At 45.2% G+C, this 15,935-nt stretch overlaps 1 protein-coding gene across 4 annotated transcripts in view; it reads left to right on the top strand.

Annotated features, from left to right (window-relative positions):
- The window catches only part of LOC126982928 (uncharacterized), a 44,815-nt gene extending 29,381 nt beyond the window's left edge, over nt 1-15,434 (top strand). For all 4 annotated transcript variants that reach the window (XM_050835206.1, XM_050835205.1, XM_050835207.1 and 1 more), the window contains exons 2-3: nt 7,010-7,142; nt 10,639-15,434. In XM_050835206.1, coding sequence (XP_050691163.1) covers nt 7,010-7,142; nt 10,639-12,250 — 1,745 coding nt within the window. In that variant the 3' untranslated portion in view covers nt 12,251-15,434. The remainder of the gene's footprint in view (nt 1-7,009; nt 7,143-10,638) is intronic.
- The last annotated feature ends 501 nt before the right edge of the window (nt 15,435-15,935 follow it).

The raw sequence follows: 15,935 nt of genomic DNA, 5'->3' as shown, positions 1-15,935 counted from the left end.
CTCTTCCTCCTCCTCCTCCTCCTCCTCCTCCTCCTCCTCCTCTTCTTCTTCCTCCACGTCTTCCTTTTTGTCGCTCCTCCTCCTCTTCCTCCTCCTCCTCCTCCTCCTCCTCCTCCTCCTCCTCCTCTTCATCACCTTCCTCTTATTGTCTTCTCTGAGTCTGTTCCACTTTTCTCTTTACCTGTCGCACCTTTTATTTATTTATTTATTTTTCTTTATTTTTTGCTTACGATTTTTTTTTTGTTATCGTTTTCTTATTTTATTTTCTCTTGTTTGTTTGTTTGTTTTTGTTCATGATCTTGTTCACTTTTTTTTTGTTCCTCCTCTTTCTCTTCTTCTTCTCTTCTACGTCTTCTTCTTTTCTTCTACTTCTTCTTTTCTTTTTCTTTTTCATTTACTTCCTTTTTTTTCCTTTTCTTTTCTTTCCTTTATCTTTTCTTCTTCTTCTTCTTCTTCTTCTTCTTCTTCTATTCTTTTCTTTTTTTTACTTTTCTCTATCTTCTTTTTTTCTTCTTCTTCTTCTATGTTGGCCTTGACCGTCATGCCCTTCCTCTCTCTTTTCCCTCCCTCTCCTCTTTCCCTCCCCTTCCCTCTTCCCTCTCTCCTCAATACATCACCTCTATCCTCCCCTTCCTCTCCACCTCCCTCCCTCCCTTCCCCTCTCGCCTTCCCTTCCCTTCTTCCTTCTCTCCCTCCATTCTCTCTATCTTAGCTCCCCATTTCCTCCTTTATCTCTCATTTATAATTATCTGGTATGCTCCTCCTTCTCCCCTTTCCTTCTCTTTCTCTTTTTCCCTCCCTTCCATCCCTCTACCTTTTCTCTCCCTCACTCTCCTTCGCTCTTTCTTCCCTCTCCCTCCCTCTCTCCGTCCCTTGCTTCATCCCCTTCATCCCTTCCTCCTCTCCTCCATTCCTCCCCTGCCTCCTATCCTCCACTCCCCTTCCTTCTCTGTCCTCCACTTCCCTTCCCTTCCCTTATTCCCCCTCCACCCTCTTCCCTCTCCCCTTCCTCCCCACCCACCTCCCTCTCCCCTTCCTCCCCACCCACCTCCCTCTCCTCTTTCTTTCCACTCACCTCCCCCTTCCCTTCCTTCCCACCCTCCTCCCTCTCCCCTTCCTCTCCCTCCACCCCCTTCCCTCCACCTTCTCTCTCCCCTCTCCCCTCCCTCCCCTGACGTCACACTGGGGTACGCGGGGCAGTCCTGTGACCTTGAACCCGTGGGTGTGCGAGCGTTTGTTACCTGGCTGGCGTTCCCTTGCCTTACCTTACCTTACCTTGCCTTGCCTTGCCTTGCCTTCTCTGGCCTTCCTTGCTTACCTGTGACATTCCTCCGAGTTGATTAGTGGAGGTATTGAGGATGAGGAAGAGAAGGGAGGGGAGGGGGTGAGGGGAGGGGAAGGGGAAGAGGAGTAGAAAAGCGAAGATGTGGAAGAGGAGGAAGAGGAAGAGGGGAGAAGAGAAACATGAGGATGAGAGAAGAGGAGGAGGAGGAGGAGGTGGAAGAGGAGGAGTAGATGCCGGTATGGAATGGAAGAAGAGAAAGAGAAGGGTGATATGTGAAAAAAAAAAGGAAAAGGAAAGGAAAAGGAGAAAACAGGAAGAACGTAAAATATAAAAAAAAAAGAGAAGATGCGGAGAAAAGAGCGAAAGAGAGGAGGAAGAGAAGAACTATGAAAGGGTTAACGTATGAAAAGAAGGAAGAGAATGGGAAGTAGATAGAAAATGAGAAAATGGGAGAATGCGTGAAAAAAAAAAAACGAAAGAGGAGAAAGAGGAACTAGGAGAGAAAAGGTGAATGAGGAAGAGGGAGAAGAAGGGACTAGCAAGGACGTAGAATATAGAAGAGAGGGAGGATGAAGGAAGGGGAAGAGGGTGAAATGGACAAGGACAGGGCGTGGGAAAAAAGGGGAGAGAGAGAGAGAGAGAGAGAGAGAGAGAGAGAGAGAGAGATGTATACACGAATGAAAGTGCTAAATGAAGAAGAGGGGAAGACAGAGAGAGAAAGAGAAAAGGGGAAGAGGGAAAAAGAGGAGATGGGAGGAGGAAAAATGCTAGATAGGAAGAAGATAGTGTTAATGAAAGCAGCAGCAGTGATACTAGTAGTCGTAGTAGTAGTAGTAGTAGTAGTAGTAGTAGTAGTAGTAGAAGCACCACTACCATCACAAACAACAACATCGATATCATAGGCTGGGACACTCGATCGATTCTTTAAGAGGGAGGAGGAATATAGGAAGGGGAGGAAGAGGATGAGGGAAGGAAAGAGAAGGAAGAGAAGAAAGGGAGAAAAGGGACGAAGGAAAGAGAAGAAAGGAAAAGGGAAAGAGGAGGGAAGGGAAGAGCGGATGAAAGAAAGGAAGGAAAGGGGTGAGGGATGGAGGGAAGGAAGGGGAGAGGGAGGTGGGTGGAGAGGAAGGGAAGGGGGAGGTGGAGGGGAGGAAGGGAAAGGAAATGGAGGACAGAGAAGGAAGGGAAGTGGAGGATAGGAGGCGGGGGAGGAATGGAGGAAAGGAGGAAGGGATGAAGAGGAGGAAGCAAGGAAGGGAGGGAGGAAGGGAGAGGGAAGGAAGAGCGGAGAGAAAAGGGAGGAAAAGGATGGGTATGGTAGAGAGGCAGAAGGGAGGGAAAAAGAGGAAGAGAAGGGAAGGGGAGAAGGAGAAAGAGCAAACCAGATAATTATAAATGAGAGATAAAGGAGGAAATGGGGAGAGGGAAGTACAAGGCCCAGGAAATGCACACCCCATATATCTCCGAACTAACAAGCCGTATATTGTTGTATAAAACAGTAATATAGTATTGTATTTTTTTGTAAGAAATGTATACACTGCCATAGATAGCCATAGTTGTTGTGAATAGGGTTTTGGCATTATAAAGTGTCGAGTCGTTTAAATAAATAAAATAAAAAGAGAGAGAGGGAAAAGAGAGAAGAGTGAGGAGGAGAGCGAAAAGGAAGGAAAGGGGTCGAGCGAGGAAGGAAGGGAGGGAGGGAGAGAGGAAAGGGAGGGGGGAATATAATGATGTATAATGACCTTAATTAGTGTTCCGGGGCGCCAGGTGAGCCTAATTAGCGTGTGTTACCTGTGCTGAGTGTCGCCGCCCGCCTGACTCGCCTCATCAAGCCCTCGCAGGTGTTCTTCAGGTGACATCAGGTGGCGGGGTGACTGGACGTGAAGGGATAGCTGGGTGTTGTTCCTCCTCCTCCTCCTCATCATCATCATCATCATCATCATTTTCTTCTTGTTCTTGTTTTTCGTCTTCTTTTTCTTCATCTACACCTTTATATTTATCTCCCTTATGTCACTCTCTCCTTGCTCGTATTTTTTCCTCCTCCTCTTCTTATTCCTCCTCCCTCTCCTCATTATCTTGTTCTTCTACTTCGTCTTTTTTTCTTGTTTTCTTCATCTACAATTTTACATCATTACATTTCTTTCCCGTATGTCATTCTCTCCTTATTTTATTTCTTTCGTTTTTTTTTCGCTCTTACTCCTTTTCTTGCTCACATTTTCGTCTTTATCCTCTTCTCTCTTTTATCTCCTCCTCCTCCTCCTCTTTCTCCTCCTTCAGTGCCCTATAAAAGCCGCCTTACATTAGCAGTACTCCTCCTTTTTCAATCTTTTTTTTCCTTCCTCCGTCTCCTACGCCCCTTTCTCCTACGCCTCTTCCTCCTTCAGTGCCCTATAAAAGCCGCCTTACATTAGCAGTACTCCTCCTTTTTCAATCTTTTTTTCCTACCTCCGCCTCCTCCTCCTCCTCCTACACCTCCTCCTCCAACCTGATCCTATAAGCCTCCTCCTACGTCCTCTTCCGCCTCCTTCACCTCCTTCCGTCGCCCTTCTTCAGTAGTCTATGAAAACCAAAGGATCAAAGGATGGCCAATTGTGGGTCGGCTCGGAGCTGATGAATATTCAGTCTCTCGTTAGCGGCCTCTGAGCTCCCTAACTTGGCCGGGAACTCGGAGTCTGTGGGCGGCGGGTCCGATGGTTTGAAAGAGGCTGTGATCTGATTGGTGATGGTTCGTGGGTATCTTCTTCCTTTTTTTCCCCTCTTTATTTAATTCTCGTCTTTTTTCTTTTTTTTTTCTTTTCTGTCCATTTCTCTTTCCTCTCTTCTCTATTCTCCTTTTTTTCTGATTTTTTCCTCTCCTTTCCCTTTGGTGATGGCTCATAGGTATCTTCTTCCTTTTTTTCCCCTCTTTATTTAATTCTCGTCTTTTTTTTTTCTTTTCTGTCCATTTCTCTTTCTTCTCTATTCAACTTTTTTTCTGATTTTTTCCTCTCCTTTCCCTTTGGTGATGGCTTGTAGGTATCTTCTTCCTTTTTTTTCCCTCTTTATTTAATTCTCGTCTTTTCCTCTTTCTCTTTTCTGTCCATTTCTCTTTCTTCTTCTTTTTTCTCTTTTTTTTCCTTCTCCTTTCCCTTTGGTGATGGCTCATAGGTATCTTCTTCCTTATTTTTCCCTTCTTTATTTAATTCTCGTCGTTTTCTTTTTCTCTTCAGTCCATTTTTCGTTCCTCTCTTATCTGTTCTCCTTTTTCTCTTCTTCCTTCCTCTCCTTTCTCATATGTATCCTCTTCCTTTTTTTTCCTCTCTATTCAATTTTCGTCTTTTTTTCTCTCCTATTCATTCCTCTTTCCCCTCTTCTCGTCTCCCTCCCTTGTCTTCTCTCTTCTCCTTTCTCATATGTATCCTTTTTTTTTTTTTTCTCTCAATTTTTTTTTTTTTTTTTTTTTTTGTCCTCTCTTCTTCTCTCTCCTTGTCTCTCTCTTCTCCTTTATCGTCTTCTTTTTACTTTTTTTTATTCTTGTCCTCTTTTCTCTTCTGTTTAATCATCTTTCCTCTCGTCTCCCTCCTCTCTTCTCCTTTTTCTCTTCTTTCTTTTTGGTAATAGGTCGTAAAGTAGGGTAAGGTAGGTAGCTAGGTATGTAGGTAATCTTGTTCTCTCTCTCTCTCTCTCTCTCTCTCTCTCTCTCTCTCTCTCTCTCTCTCTCTCTCTCTCTCTCTCTCTCTCTCTCTCTCTCTCTCTCTCTCTCTCTCTCTCTCTCTCATAGTTGCCATAAGGTATTCGCTCGTTGCCTTCAACTTTTTCTTCTCCTTCTTTCTTATTTTCTTCCTATCATTTATATCCTCTCCCTTCCTGTCATCTTTCCTCTGTCTATTCTCTCCTTTCTTTTCTCTACTTTCGTTCCCTATTTCCTGCTCTGCCATTTTCTCTCGTTTCTCTTCCTCTCCTCTCCTTTCTCTTTGGTAATAGATCGTAAGCCTAACTATCCTCTCTCTCTCTCTCTCTCTCTCTCTCTCTCAGGACACACCAAAATCCGTCTAACTTATCCTATCGGTCTTGCTTGATTAGGTGACGAGGAGCCCCCACCACCTCTCTCTCTCTCTCTCTCTCTCTCAGCCGCACTATGATTATACGTGTTACACACACACACGAGAGAGAGAGAGAGAGAGAGAGAGAGAGAGAGAGATTGCCTAATAATGGTGCTAATGATGATGATTGAAGTAATTAGCGTCTTAAAGATTCTGTACCTACTATCTCCTCCTATATATTCCGCAATAAATCTTTTTCCTATAGATTTTGTGATATATTTTCTCTTATGAATGCTGTAATTTATGTCTCCTATAGATTCATGAAACTTAATGACACATCTCTTTCCTTAGCTTCAGTATTTTTTTTTTCTTTTCTCGTAAGGCTGAGGATCGCATTTGCCGCCTTTTACGAGCGTCTGAAAATATCTGGCAAACGAAATTCAGCTTTTTCCGCGCCTCGCAAAGGACCGTGAGGAGTCAATCAGCGGCCCAATTAAAAGAAGCTCCGAGTGTGCACGGAATATTGCTGACGCCAATGTGTGTATAGTGTGTGTGTGTGTGTGTGTGTGTGTGTGTGTGTGTGTGTGTGTGTCAATACCAAGCCCATGACATCAGCAGAAGGCAATAACAGGTGTACAGGAGCTGATCTCAGTCTAATTAGTTCTTCATGATACAGGATACAGGTAACAGCTACCTCGCACTCTTCCTTAATAATAGTGGCAATTCTACTAGTCGAAGCTAGGACCCAAGTGAAACCCCTAATGTAGGCTTGTTACTATTGTTACCTGTCATTATTACCTTATTGTGTGTATATGTAGGGTAATGGTAAGCGAGGGAAAGTGCAGTGCTCCCAATTTAGTGCATAGAGTTAATGTTGAAAGTCTCCCATTGTATTAAAGTATCGGTAATGTCAATGTTCTTTATGTTCTGAGGTAATGAGAAAGTACTGAATATGCAAGGTTTTATCATTATGTGCCTCTTGTAAGTGCCTTAGCCCGTCCGCTGCGATTAGCACGGATTTGGCCTTCACTGGTAGCCTGGTAACATATAGTCCCAGGTCTTTCTCTGCCTCTGTGGTGGATAGTGGAGTGTTTCCCATGAGGTATTGGTGTGCTGGATTTACCCTCCCAAGGTGCAGGACTTTATATTTTTATTCACTGAATTGTAGCAGCCACTTTTTGTTCCATTCCTCTAGCTTGGTGACGTCTTCTTATAGGAAATCCGCAGTCAAGGGGTTAATCACATCTTGTTAACAAATCATATATGACAAAGATAGGGCGAGGTCTGATACATGCCCTCCCATATTATCATCCTTATCCAACACTCTGGTAAAACATTATCCCTGAAAAACAATATAACATGGCCTCTGAAACCCATAGCAGGAGCAGTTGTGAGCCCCTAGACAGAGAGAGGCTCCAACTATTTGCTTTTATTAACACTAAGTTCTTAATTTCTTCAGTTGATATTTGTGGGTCCCTATAAACAGCAGGGGTCTAATATTTGCCTGTACCACTTGTCCCTAAAATTATTGTTCCTATAATTAGACTAAAGAATAATTGTGTGCACCTGCAAACAGACTCCAAGCTTGTTCCTAAACCTGTTGATTGATATACTAGTTGTGGTTCCCTATAAACAGTGGGGATCCAAGTAGTTGCCTGTAGTGCTTTGTCCATCTTGTTCCTAACCCCGTCCTTTCTTGCAGAGGGTGGCGGGGCGGCCGTGGCGGCTGTGATGGGGGCGGCACGGCGGATGTTTCGCTGGTGTCCCACGAGAGCCCTGCGTCGAGGGGTCTACCTCCTGCTGCTGTGGTGCTCCCTTTGCTACCTCGTCTTCAGGTGGGTGTGCGTCTGCTGTGGTGTGTGTGTGTGTGTGTGGGCCAGTCTTACAGTCCAGTCCAGCACATTTGTAAGCTCCCCAACCAAACACAAAACACGACGAAAATTCCTTGTATAGTGTTTTTTTTCACATTTGTTATCTTTTTTTATGTCCTTGAACTGACTCCTCTGCTGTAAAAAAAAAAAAAAAAAAAACTATACAAGGAATTTTTGTCGTGTTTTGTGTTTGGTTGGGGAGCTTACAAACGTGCTCGACTGGACTGTAAGACTGGCCCTGTGTGTGTGTGTGTGTTTGGTATGGTTGGCTCCCCTGCAGCCTTCCCATTAGTGTTCCATCAGGGTGGGCAGGGTACGGGGTGCATGTCAAGTGTTTGGTGGACCTTCAGTCACTTCCTCCCAAGTTGCCTCCAGCACACAGCCTCTCTCTCCTCAGTGGTTGGGCTCATGTCAGGTGTAGCTAACAGGTTTCTCAGAGTGGATCTCCGCGTAATGGAAGGTGATTTGATCCTGCTGTATGCATTCTTTCATTGTTAATAAAGTTGACTGGTTTTTTTAGTCATTTCATAAGTGGAGGCTTGCCAGGGTTGACTCTCAGGGTGGAGTCAGCGGGTGGGTGAAGGGACGCGCCTCTTAGTTTTTCATTTGTTACTGACTGAAATTTCATATTCTACTTTCAAGTTTGACCAAATTTTGAATGGTGTTAACTATTTTGTATTCTAAAAGGTGATGAAAGGATCCCCAGAGCTAGGTAGCCAACTCCATGTATAGCCAGGGTTACAGGAGAGCACCACCACTCTTCCTAAGAAACCGCTGTGAGCCAGGATTGAACCGGTGAGGCGAGCACCCAACCCACTGAATGATGCACAGTGCTGAGTGGTCACTAAATTTGTTAACCACCTTATTGGGTAGGACTGGAGGCAGCCATGCATGCACAACACCCATGGCTCGAATAACGGAAATGCCTTGTAAACTCGTGTCAAAGCTAGTTACTTACATGCAAAAATTCATTCCTCCATGACATGCTTTATCAAGAAGTAACTTTAATCCCTAGAAAATGTGTCCACAGAAAACTCAACCCTAGACTTGCCCTTAACTCCTAAAGGACGCAAAAAAAATCTAAGGGGTGCCTCTGGAGAACACAAAAAATAGCTGTGTTTTTTTAAGTACATTTCTTGTAAAAACTCATTTAATAAACGACATAAAAGGATGACGCGGGACACTCGTCCTTTTGCGAAATCCACCAATATTTCCGCCTGCAATTAGAGGTTAAGGTTTACCAATTCAATATTTACACCAGTTTAGACGACAGTAAGTGCAGTCAGCAAATTCAGTCCTGTTCATGATATCAGTGGCAGCGCTTCAATTTACTTTCAAGTCACACAGTGTGGACGCTGCAGGAATAGCCGGCAACTTGTTTAGGATACATTCAGAAAGTTGTACCATTCCAGTTAGTACTTGAATTGTGAGCAGTGCACATGACTTGAGCTCAGACACAAGCACCAACTAATGCCAAAATATTTAGTAGTATGTTTTTATACAGCTTTTTATTTATTTATTTTTTTTCTTTACATCTTGGATCAATTTTACTGATGAGTACTTATGGAAATGGTACTTGGCAGCTGGCAGAGGCAGTACAGGCAGTGTGCACCAAGACTTTGTGAGCCCTGCATGTGGTCTAGTTATCAAATGATGTTGATATATGCTCACAGTTGGTGATGACTCAAGGAGTAATGACAAATTAATCCTTGATAATTCCTTTATTGTTATACTTTTATACAGGTTATTACAAATGTCTTCTTGGAGCTCAAGGAGAAATAATGGTTTAAGGCTGAACCCTTTAATGTTACTTTATTTATATAAATGTTTAAAAAAAATTGTTAATAACTTATAAGCAACGATAACTTAATTTGATGTGTTCTGACTCATTAGCTTAGGGAGCATGGCATCATAGAAGCAGGGCCGCACCTTGGCTTATCACACTGTACTTAAATATTGATGAAAAAGATCTTAAGAATGCAAAAACACATCAAGAACTTACCTGACACCTTCACCATTTCCTAAAGGACTTTTACTTGTATCTGAAAATCAAGAAAAAATCATTAATTTCAGTCTGGAGAATTATAATCCAGAAAAAGGTAACTGATGCAATGAATTATTATACCAATTTAAGTACCATTACACACCTTTGTGGTGTAGTGGTTAGCATGCCAAGTACCAACATGATGGTACTCAGCAGTCAGCTCACCCAACTATCTGTCTTTCCCTTCAGGCCGGTCCATAAAAGGGTACCTGGGGAAGGTAATCTGTGGTAATGAAGGTGTCACACTTGTCCTGTGTCTCATGGTATTGGGTTCTTTCAGTCACAGGCTCAAGGGGCAATGAGATCGAGATGAGCATCAAGGCCATGCGCAGCTTAGCAAATTCAGCAGGTAGGCGGTGGCTGAGTGGTTAGCGTGCGGGCCCCACATTCACCGCGTGATGGACGACGCGGGTTCGAATCCGCTGCTACCACCTGGGATGTTTCAGTCACCACAAAGTGGCTTAAGACTACCCACATGCTGTCCTGAAGACCACCATCAACCAGGACTTTAGAGGAAACCGTCCAAGTGAATCAAGAATGAGCTCCGGGGGGCAGCATGAGCCAAGAAAAGATGGCGCCACTATAAAACACTTGCCTGCGCCATGACAGGCTGGGGCCAACTACCATCCAGGCCCCTCAAGAAAGTCTACCGGCGCTATAAGCTGGCACATAAAAATATAAATAAATAAAAATAAATAAATATTAAAGGTAAAGGTAGAGTTGGGTGCATATGTGGCTGCAGTGCTCACCTCTGTCCCACTGGCCCTTGAGCCTGTGGTGGAAAGAAATCAAAGAGCACTTCACCCCAGGACACTGACCAATGTGAAACCCAGGATTGCCACAGTTTCACTTCCCAGGTACTCAATCATCCACCAGCCTGAAAGGGAGGATGAAACAGCAGAGTGACCTGTATGCCAACTGCCTGGGCTGGGATCCGGGTCCATGGATTAATAGCTAGGCATGCAAACCACTGCACCATACACTCCATGAATACTAAACCAAGTCAAATTCTATTCATGGAATGAGGAAATAAGTCTCTCTCTCTCTCTCTCTCTCTCTCTCTCTCTCTCTCTCTCTCTCTCTCTCTCTCTCTCTCTCTCTCTCTCATCTCATGCCACGGGGCCCACAGGATGTAACCCCACAGCATGTTGACACACCCCACAGGCACATAACCCCCCAGCCACATAAAGGAGCCCCCCCCTCTCTCTCTCTCTCTCTCTCTCTCTCTCTCTCTCTCTCTCTCTCTCTCTCTCTCTCTCTCTCTCTCTCTCTCTCTCTCCAGTAGTAGGGGAAGTTCCCTGCCACAAGAATAACTACATTAGATAACTTAACATCACATGGTGTTTAATAATAATATGTGGTTATTTGAGGGAAATTCAACTATGTGTCCCTTCCTAACGGTTTGTCTCCCGGCAGGTTTTCGGGCCAAGAGGAGGCAGGGTTTGCACACGGAGGCACCGGGCGGCTGCTGCTGCAGAAGATCGTTGAGACACGAGCGCCTCCCTTCGCCACCACAGAGTCAGCCCCCAATGCCACCACGGAGTTCAATCCCCTGGAGCAGGAGCCATCGGTGGACCGTTCGCCGTCACTCTCAGATCAGGACCTGGCCGAGCAGATCCAGGCCAAGATCCCCAACCTGCCCATCATCTACTGGCACAAGCACAAGGGGACGGTGATCTCCAAGAACAAGACATGCGCCAAGTTCCCTTCACTCTATGAGCTGAGCTTCAACAACATGTACTGGCAGACCCTCAAGACCAGCAACGGCACCTTCCACCTGTACGGCGCCTACTACGACAACCGAACGCTGGTGGCCATGAAGCCTGTCATCCGCGTACTGGGCATGATTGACCGGTTGGAGCCCAAGGTCAAGACCTTCTGCCAGCTCTGGTTTGAGGACTACAAGGAGCCAGTCTTTGCCAAGGTGTGGGAGTACAAGTACATTTGGTACAAGAAATGGGGAAACTACAAGAATGGGCTCTTCCAGCCATACCTCATAGGGTGCCAGGTGCCCCCCGGCCACCGCCACCTTGTGCCACAGTCAGTGTCGCTGGTGGAGCGGCCATGCGACATGGCCACCACCAACCTCAGGGTCATCTACAATCAGCCCCCCAACGGGCAGAAGGAAGACTTTGCCGTGTGTGTCAAGGGCCTGGACTTCCTCCATGACGACCTGAGTGTCCGCCTGGTGGAGTGGCTGGAGATGCTGCACGTACTGGGTGCCAATAAGGTGTTCCTGTATGACCTGGAGGTGCACCCCAACATCTCAAAGGTGCTGCAGCACTACGAGGCATTGGGACGTGTGGAGTTGACCAAGCTGACCCTGCCTGGGGAGCAGCCCAACATCCCGGGACTGCTCCACATGTACCTCAAGTCCAAGGTCACCAACAAGAGGCAGAATGAGCTCATCCCATACAACGACTGCCTCTACAAGAACATGTATCGCTACCGCTACATCGCGCTGCTGGACACTGATGAGATCATCATGCCCAAGAGCTCCATGTCCTGGAAGAGCCTCATGGACATCGTGGTGCCCAAGGCCCTCAAGACCAAGAAGGAGCCTCGGGCGTCCTACAACGTGAGGAATGTCTACTTCATGGACACCATGCGCCACTCCCACGGCTGGTTCCGGGAGATCCCGCACTACATGCACATGCTGCAGCACGTCTACCGCTCCGTCAACTACACCAAGCCGGGCCAGTACGTCAAGTGCTTCCATGACCCGGAGCGCGTCCTCACGCTGCACAATCACTTCCCGCTGGCCTGCCTCGGTGGCAGCTGCTCCTCCTACGCCGTGGACACTGAGGACGCGCACCTCCAGCACTACCGTGCCGACTGTGTCAACACCCTTAAGAAGTCCTGCTCTCAGGAGTACAAGAACCACACCATCCTGGACACCACCATCTGGCGGTTCCGTGAGCCGCTGGTCGGCCGGGTCACGGACACCTTGCTCAAGCTGGGCTTCTTCACGCCTGGCTCCAGCAACAGGCTAGTGGACCTCCCACCGTCCGGCGTGCGGAGAAAATGATGGTGGCAGCAGCGGTGACTCTCTTCCACGTGCCTTATGCAGTGTGTCTCGTGTGTGGTCCTGCCCCGTCCACTTACCGCCAGACCAAGTCCCCTGCTGATCCTGGCCCCCCAGAGGCTAGGACAGCACTGCTCAAGTGTCAAGGTTCAGGCCAGAGGCGCTGCAGTTGCTGGCCAGTGAGACAGCACTGACACTAGCAATAGAAAAGTGGATCAAGCGAGTCCTTTGTCAGAGTGATGGTCTGGAACCTCAGTCAGTGGACCACTACTCGTGTGGCTGCTACAGACTGTGAAAGAGAAGTTTAGTTGTCAAACTAAGTGAACTTTTTTTTTTTTCTCCCTCAGCCTGTCCAGGGCAAAGTGTAACACTGAGGTGGCAGCCACGAACTCACTGAAGGGGACGGAGTGCCAACTGCTGTTTGGTGGAAGGGACTCCAAACTGCAAGACTGTGATGCGTAGGAAGTTTCATCATTTCATTCAGTGTAAATACCACACAAACCATCAGTCTGCTTGCTCATCACTGCACTTCCTCCTAAAATACACACTCTTTCATGGTCAACATTGGCTTGTAATTATGTAAGTAATTTGAGGTTAGCATTTGTGTTCACAGGGGAAGGGATTACATGTATGCAGGCTTAAATATAGTGCAATAATGTTAAATACAGACTTTTTTCTAATTTACAAAGTTTTTGTTGCCAAAAGAGGCATGTTACTTCACTGGAATTTACTGCTCACTTATCCTTATTAAAACCTGGAAAGGCACGTTTCATTTCTATTAGCATAATACATCTGAACACAACAAGTTAAGCCTTCATGCTCAGTTTTGCCACACTGTGAAAAGTTTATTTGAATAAACAAAAAAAAAAACTGGTGAAAAATTAATGCATTCAACAGTGTACCAGAACCTTGAAAGAATACAAACTTGCCAATCTCTTGCATTAGGAGGAGGAGCAGAACACAGGCAGATATTTTCCTACCCCATTTATCCTGTACCACACCTATAGTATTATGCGTAGCCTTAAGAAGCTTGGGAAGACATGTTCTTGTTTTCTTATTTATCTGAAAATGCAGAGGAAAGAGTAGAGATTGTTAGCCTCACTTGCTCTATTATTGTACATCTGAAGTGGATTGACAGCACTCCAACACCAAGCAAAAGTGTGCTGTGAAAGTGGTTAAAACTTGGTTGAAAAGTTTACTCCATTCAAATAAATTATTTTTAATATAATATCGAAACTGTCTTCATCCACATACTTTAATCTGACAAAAGTGTGTCTGTAGGCAAGTGTTTCACTACAGGTGATGCCAAACACAAGGCTCAGTGTTCTGGGTCACTACTCACCACCAGGGAGCGGCAACAGCTGGCACCGACCAGGCTCACTGTGCCGCTCCCTCCTGTGCTGTTTGGGGCAGGCATGCTGTGGTGATTGCAAGAGGCAGTCTCTTCTGGGAATGGGCTTGTCCAGCATGATACCCACACAGCAAAAATTCTTAAGTATAAAGAGGAGCTTTGCTATGCGAGCGGAAACACTGGAAACAAGCGTTGCAAACTGCCCTTTCCTTCTGATTTCCGTTTGCCTTCAACTCGTTTTTACATCCAATGACCTTGTTCTTGAGGCATGGACTCCCAGACGTTGCTGCTGCTTCAGGCATCGCCACACTCTCAACTCTGTGATGAGTAACCTGTCAGTGTGTTTGGCATCACTAAACAGGAACACGGAGGACTTGGTCATGCTAACAGTGGGCATTCTATTGTGGCCAAGTTTTTACATTAAGTAATGCTCAGCATACTAAACTTAGCTACGTAAAAAGAATAACAATGAATTTTCCGAGGGCAAGGGTTCTCCCCCTGGGAGGCGATGTAATGTCAAGATTATTCAATTATTTTCTCCAATGGGCCAAATGAGAAAAGTCCTTTCACAGCTGCAAGAAAGAATCAAATTTATATTTTTTATATCATGAACAGCACAAGGGTGTCCTCTATTAGTATTACTCCCAGGATGACCTTTCTTTATGTTGTGCATGGGAACATATTTTCAATCAAAACTCTTGAGTGATGTGCTCAAACACCCAAAGGAAATTTCACTGAAAGCTGATCTTTCTGCTTTTCTTTTGGGTTTCTCAAGTCTTATATTCTGCTGCTGTATTTAATTTATTTTGCTGACAGAAATTTTGCAAAACAGGAGACTTGATTGTTTTCAGGATAAATGAGGGACTCTCCAAGGTCCATGCAAGTGTGGGCCACCGCTGCACCTCTGACTGGAGAGCTGTGAGGCAGAGTGCCTTAATATTTCATTCAAATAATTTATTTTGAAAACCTGCAGAAATGCTTTCATCTCTGTATTTGCATTATAAATGATTTGAAGGAAACATTGTGGTACTCTCTCTGACCTCTCTTCTACAGAGGCCAAGATGTACTGCTGTCTGTCTGTCTGTTCCAATCAGAGGAACACGCTACACTGCTGCCCTTCACCTATATTCAGCTCTGAGAGTCCCTCTTTGTTATTGAATGCAGTTTGCTTCAAGGCATTTATGATCAAACTTTAGTTTCTCAACTACTGATTTACCCATTTATTTGCAAATGAGAAATTTAAAATCATAAACCAAAACAAGGAAATTAGTGAATCTTCTTTGCTAAAACTTCCAAAGCAGGAAAGTAAACTGATACACATCATGACCACAGCAAAACATTACCTTTTCTCTAAAGAATTGGTTGCACACAAGCATCACCAACGTGCACGTCTGGTGCCAGTCACCACAGGGAAGACCAACCCTCGGCCTAGGGTGGGGTGTGTGCCACGGCTGCTGCCACCCACCACCCACTGCAGGGACAAAGGACAGACTTCAGCACTCAAGTTGTGCTGGTCAAATATATGCTCGTGTAAAAGTCCATTTATGTAAGTCAACACCCCTAAAACTAAGGAATTGATGTGATCGTTGAAGAAAGTGATTTCCAAGTTAACAGTGACCCCTAAACTTGACTATAAAAAATTGGCCAAATGATTAAACTCTGACATGAGTCTTCATAGGGGAGCCGGGCAGTGCCGAGTCCTGGCATCCACACGAGGCTGGGGGCGGCACCCACAGTGTTGCCACAGTGCCATTTCTAGCCAGACTGTAAACTTAAGAGCCAAAGTCATGTTTTTTGTTTTGTTTTGTTTTGTTTTAAATGAAGAGTGAACTTCTACCTGTTGTTTTACTATCCTCAACAAGGAGTCCATCCCTGACACACATGCTTAGGATCATTCAGTAAGGAGCAAATAAAAACCTAGAAAATGCAGATAATAAAATCAATAGAATTAGTAAATACCTTGGACAAACTACTGCATGTTACACACTTATTGTCTTTACTGTGGATATCATAACACAAAACAAGATTTTTACCCCCTAAATTGCAAGAAATATTTTACTGAACATAACTAGATACAAACCAGATGTGGAAACGTAAGAAGGGCATAAATGAGAATAAAAGAAATGTACTTTTACCAGATCTGACTTGTACATCAGAAACACATAGCCACAGAACGAGGTAGTGATGTGGCCTTGGCTAAGAGTGAACACACATTGACAGGATGGGATGGCAAGAACAATGAGAATGTGCTGAGGAGGGGCCATGTGGATGGTATGGAGTGGCAAGTCTAGGTGTGCATGATAAGGACTGTCTCAGGAGAATAAGAGAGCCCAGGCC

This window comes from Eriocheir sinensis, chromosome 52, assembly GCF_024679095.1.
Source record: "Eriocheir sinensis breed Jianghai 21 chromosome 52, ASM2467909v1, whole genome shotgun sequence".
Lineage (NCBI taxonomy): Eukaryota > Metazoa > Arthropoda > Malacostraca > Decapoda > Varunidae > Eriocheir > Eriocheir sinensis.
Note: the sequence above shows the minus strand (reverse complement) of the source record. Positions and strands in the feature narration are given on the sequence as shown.